Genomic DNA, 6,082 nt, shown 5'->3' on the forward strand with positions numbered 1-6,082 from the left:
AATTTACAGTATATGAAGTACTTGGCTTGATGCTCAATTCACTGCTTGTGTAGTGTTGTGCAGAAATGCCAGGTAACAAATACTCCGATCCTATACAAAGGTAAGCACACCTTAGTCCTTTGATCTCAGAGAGCTTTAATATGCTTAATTCTGGGCTGCATAACTTGGTATGTTTTGCTTCTGAGTAAACACAATGCTACATGCTTCAGAGCATAAAATTTCTACCAGTGTTTTACCTATGTTCTTGCTTTATAGGTTAAGGAAGCATAACAGATAAGAAGATGAAGTATCTTTTGATCACTGTTGCCTTTGTAGCTTTGTTCTACCCTTCTGGTAGGTATGCTGGTGTTTCAATAAAATAAATAATATCTTGCAAAACTACATCAGGATACTGAGAAGAGGCATGGTAGAGTTGTTCCAGACCTGTTCTGGAGTATGTGAGTGCTTGGATAGCAATTGACGCTATCCGGATGTCTTGATTCCAATTCAAGAATGAAAGATCTGTAAATGGTCATTCAGCTGCAGAGGGAAGGGCGTTTTCTCTTGCTTTGGATCTCTTGCATTGGATCCATTGGATCTTTGTTCTATGGCAAATACTTAGAGGAGGTTCCAGTGTCATTTTTCTCCCCTATCTAGATCAAGTGATATGATATCAGGAGCTCTGTGATATCAGTAGCTCTGCCTCTTCAGTGTAACAAATCACACTTGGAGGCAGTGCTGTAGAGCAAGTATTACTCCTAGGATCAGGATTCTTTACTTCAGCCCTGCCAGGATGCCTGTTGAAAGCAGTTTGACAGTTATTTTATTTCAGGAATGCAGTAGCCTACATTTCACTATCCTCTTTTCTCTTATTTAGCAAGTGCCATAACATGTTATGACTGTAGTCGTACTTCCAGTCCATGCACAACTCAGAAGACTTGTTCAGCAGAGTTTGATTCTTGCGTCTTTGTCAGAACGGGTATGACCACTTCTTTGCATTACACATGGTTATTTTTTGATATGTGCAAGTAAAATACTTACATGATTGTCTTGTAATTTATATGTTGGCTTCATGCACCTGTGTTCTTGTCATGTATGTTGCTTAGTATTGCCACTGAAGTGAGATTATTCTCTGTGTAGCAGGGTGGATTTGATTTAAATCACTAGTCATTCAATAAGACTTGATTTAAATCATGTTTTTTTACAGAAAGACTCATTCTTACTGGTATAATCTTAATATTTTAAACCAGATGAAGATTTCATTTTTGGAATAATAAATTTCAGAGTAGTTTCTACAGTTATATCAAAAATTTCTGATCAGGTTATACTACTAGAAATTATGAGGAATTTCCTTGAAATATTCCCAAACTGGATCTCTTTTATGGCCTGCTGCCATTATAGTTTTTTTCCTTCGGGGAGACAATATTGTGATAAACCTCAGGCTATACACACAAATATAATGGAATTTCAAAGGGGCTATATCTCCCAGCAGCCTTGGCTCTGGAGAGGCTGGCCTTCCTTTTTCCAGAGGGGAGGAAGGAGGAGGAGAGATACAGTTTGTGGGCCTAGGCTGGAGCAGGCTGGCTGGAAGAAAAGGCTGAGGAGGAAAAACAGGCTGGTGGAAAGCTGGAAAAGAGGACCCAAGGTCTGGAGTAGTGAACTTCAGGGATTCCTGCTGCAGGACTGAAGTTCTAGGTAGAGACTTTATCTCTCTCCTACAGTGCCCCTCCCCTTTATGGGAATCCTCATGGTGGGATGCTGGGGGACATTGTATAGTCAACACTTACCCATCCCTTGTAGGGAAGTGTGTTGTAGCTGTGCTTGCACTGTCTGCTGAGACCGCTTCATTGGCATCTTGTCCCGCAAGGCACAACTAGTAGCGTAACTGTTTGGTCAGCCATAACAATGGTTGGGTGCTGGCCGACTCAAAAATGTGACTTTGCTCCTGTTTATGGGGGTTACAGTGGCTTAACACTGTGCGTATTTCCAAATGTCATCCTTCTCCCTGTCTGTGCTGTGTCTTGTGTACGGGAAATATTGCTAAGAACAGCAGAGGGAAGAGGAAGAATTGTTGAGCCCAGTACACATGTGGAAAGTGTGGACGTTTGTATTAGTTCATACTTGAGGCAGGAAATTCCCCACACTTGTTTGCCAGTATGGGCAGCATTGATCCCCATTTGGAGCGTAGCGTCCAGTTCATTGTTTGTGACAAGAGGTGGAATATGTATACGGGTTCTGAGAAGAGTAGTGATAGCAGTGTGGTGCAACCCTATTTGTACTTTTTGTTTATATATTTATGCACAGTGCTTCCTTTTTGTGTAAACACTCATTTTTTTCTAAAGTTCTCATCACCAAAGTATCACCACCACCCCCTCCCCAGTGTGCCCCATCATCTGAGATATGGGTGTCCTGATTAGGATTTATGTAGTACTTAGGAGAGTTGAAACTAGTCTCCTAAACTGTGCCGTGACATTAAAATAGATGTACGGAGACAATTGTTAATTCAGTCCCAGTGAGGTCAGTAGGAGCCTTTAGACTCATCCTAGGGTTTTCACCATGTAAGCTGGCAGGATGTGCAAAGGCTGTGAAGGGGTTTAGAATGCTGACAGTGCCCTGTACATACCTCAGCCTGCCCTGGGTGCTGCGATATCTCTCCTCTATACCAGCATCTGGTGCCACTTGACATTGGTGTGGTGCCAATATACCTCCATGTATAACCAGCATAAGGCTTAGTTTGTATCCCAAACACTGCATTTTGAATAATGCTTAAAACAAACCCATTTTGATTAGAGAAAAAGAGGACTCCAGTTGTCCTGTATTCTGCAGTCAGGGCAGTTTGGTCTCCTCAAGTGGTACTAGACCTTTAGTTCTGGTGTTGGCCAGGCTTGTGGGGGTGGGGCTGGAACTAGAAGCACTAGGCTTCTGCCTTGTGGATTGGTTGATCCAGCAAACCTCCCCTCTCAGCCCAGTAGGCTGAGAGGGAAGCGGCTACTCCCTGCGCGGCTACTCCCTGCGCCATGTGGTGATGGCTGCCAACTTGGAAGGCTTTAAGAGGGGAGTGGACATGTTCATGGAAGAAAGGGGTATTCATGGCTATTAGTTAAAATGGATACTAGTCATGATGCACACCTATTATCTCCAGGATCAGAGGAGCATGTCTAGTATCTTAGGTGCTGTGGAACACAGGCATGATGGTGCTGCAGTTGTCTTGTTTGGGGGCTTGGTAAAGGCACCTGGTTGGCCACTGTGTGAACAGACTGCTAGACTTGATGGGCCTTGGTCTGATCCAGCAGGGCTTTTCTTATGTTCTTATGTTCAGCTCCACCTGCTCTGGAAGCAGCACCTGGGACTCATTTTGTCCTGGTGGAATGCTCTCCCAAATAACATCAGGGCCCTGTCGGACCTCAAAGATTTCTGCGTGGCCCGAAAGACAGAGCTATTCCACCAGGCCTATGGGTGAGGGCGACCACCGTTGTCATCTTTTGCTGGCCTCCCTACCGCCCCGCCCCCGTTTTATTATTCAGAACTGATCTGAATTTTTTCAACAACAGGTTTACTGATGTTATGCCATTGATATGCAAAATTCATTGTAAATAAATACATATTTTATTTGTAGATAGCCAACGGCATTTACAAGGTATATTCGACTATAAAACAAGAAGATTATACAATAAAGATAAAAGATAAAATGCAAAATGCCATATAAATTATGATACAATACAATATAATTAAAATATATCCTAGCTGGCCATCAGTTCTGGCTAGTTACATTCTTTGGCACCAGTTTGGCTCTTAACTTTCTAGCTGCTAGAGCGAGAAGTGACAGCCTTTAAGTAATAAATGAGTTGGTATCTGACAATAAAAATACTAATCTATTGGACTCAGGAAATGAGTTTAACCCAGTTAAACCCAGTACGAAGGAATTTCCCCCCATAAAATTTATTGTTGTTATTTTAATGTTTTCATTATGAGATTGACTGTTTTTATATTTTATGGTAATGTACTTGTTATAACCCGCCCTCAGCCCGGCCTTAGTTGGCAATTGAGGGCGGGCTAAAAATCTGAAAAAATAAATAAATAAATCCTGCAAAGGATTGTGTCCACAGGGAGCCTCCTCTGACCAAGGAGGTGGAATACCGGCAGCAAGCATGGCGCTGTGTCTCTGCTGGGTTATCTAGCCACAAGCCTGCTGCCTGTGCGGTTCCTGCTGGGTGGATCCAGATCCAGATGGGCTTGAGGGCAGGACCTGGGGGGATAGAGGGAAATTCTGGTTGCGGAGCTCCCACCGCAGGCTCCTCAGGTGCAAGTTCCAGAACAGTTGGGCCAGGGTATCAACCCTGCAGGGGCCTCCCAGAGTTCTCTGCTCTCCCCCAGGCCATGTTTCTGGCTCCCCAGGGTCCTCCTCTGAGGCTTCTGAGTGAGAGTTCAAAGCCAGCTCAGTGGGGGTCACGACACCCTAGTTGATCAGCTCTCTTTTTAACTAAGTAAAAACTGCCATGCTTTTGCCTAATATTTTTTGTTTCTTGTTCTCTCTCTCTCTCTCTAAGATGAACATGCAAATTCCCATAGCTGCTGGAAATCTTCACAATGTGAATTCGTAAATATCGAGACGCACTTTAAGACTGGTTCCTTTAAGTATAGGTGCTGTAGTGCATACTTGTGTAATAGCAGTCCATTAACAATAGCCGGGAGTATGATCATCCTCAGCATAGCATCTTTTCTGACCACATTGTTTATAATCTGAACAGAAAAAGTGACAGTTGTCTTGCTAATATAGAAAACAGCTTGAAACAATCTGAATTTGAGAGAGTGGTGGAAGAAAATTAGAGTGCTAAAATTGATGTGTTTGTTTTCCTTGCCATTATGTATTCAAATTTGCAAAGCCATTAGTTGCAAGACTTCGTAAACAGATGTGATAATAATAAAAAACATAACCTGCTTATTTGGACAGCTCCTGAATTTGTAGGATTCTCAATTTCAGTCTCAAGCTTACCTATTTAAAATAGTTCATTACCATCAAATGGCTGCTGTACAGTGCCCTCCCACATCCTGATTGGCAGCTACTGCCCTGGTGGAAAACCTTTCCTGATGCCTTGGGTTGAAAATGCTTGCTTCTCCACCTTGCAATGCTACCAAGAAGCCTTGTCTTGTTCTGGTAAGAGGTCTGAAGGGGGCTCCTTGGGCAGTTTTCCTAATCTCTGCTAAACCAGAAAAGGTATCCTGTGATTCACTGGACGACAAAGAGAGTTACACCAGTCCCATTGATAGTTATTTTTGTGTGTGATGTCTCCATATCTTATTGGGACACACTGGTGGTTTCCATACAGCTACAGGCTGGTGTGGTTTCCCCACTGCTGCTGTGGCTGCTGATACAGAATGTCAGCAGCGGGGCTTCCTTACAGCTGGTTTCCCTGTCCTAGTCCTCCACCAGTGGCCATTGCCCAATCCCCAGGGCCACCAGGGCTCTTTCATTACAAAAAAATACTGGCAAATAAATATCATTATATTAATGTAACATTTTCCCACTGCTGTTGTTGCTGCTGATACAGAATGTATCAGAATGTATACAGAATCCTTACAGCTGGTTTCCCTGTCCTAGTCCTCCGCCAGTGGCCATTCCCCAATCCCCTGGGCCACCAGGGCTCTTTCATGTAATGTAATGTAACATTATAAGAATATATGTAACAGGTTCACTGAGTTTTCTTTTTTAAGAAACAGTAAGTCTCCAGCCCCTCTCATTGTGGAGTTATGCTTTCTCCCTTATATACTTCAAAAAATGAAAGCTGGGAATTCAGAGAGTGTTACACGTAGTGTTATAATGTTATATCATTATAACAATATGCAATTGTTGATTTTTTTAAAAAAGACAAAAAGCCTTCCAGTAGTGGGGAGAGGTAATGTCTGCTACACGAACTGAGGCAGGGCAAACAGCAGCTAGGTGGGCAGGAAAATTCAAGGAAAATCCACACACACAGCAGCCACCCATGCTTTACTGCAGTCTTTCCCAAAACTTTGCAGCAAAGCAAATTTGAGAAGGATTGAAAAAAAGCTGGGGAAAACCTGGGAGGTGCACAAATGCACCACAGTACTGTGGGGAAGCAGG

At 43.1% G+C, this 6,082-nt stretch overlaps 1 protein-coding gene across 1 annotated transcript; it reads left to right on the forward strand.

Moving 5' to 3' along the window:
- The first annotated feature begins 281 nt into the window (after window positions 1-281).
- LOC130479767 (CD59 glycoprotein-like) lies at window positions 282-4,723 on the forward strand. The gene is made up of 3 exons (XM_056852187.1): window positions 282-333; window positions 857-958; window positions 4,527-4,723. The coding sequence occupies exons 1-3, from the start codon at window positions 282-284 to the stop codon at window positions 4,721-4,723; spliced, it is 351 nt and encodes a 116-aa protein (XP_056708165.1).
- The last annotated feature ends 1,359 nt before the right edge of the window (window positions 4,724-6,082 follow it).

This window comes from Euleptes europaea, chromosome 6, assembly GCF_029931775.1.
Source record: "Euleptes europaea isolate rEulEur1 chromosome 6, rEulEur1.hap1, whole genome shotgun sequence".
Taxonomy (NCBI): Eukaryota; Metazoa; Chordata; class Lepidosauria; order Squamata; family Sphaerodactylidae; genus Euleptes; species Euleptes europaea.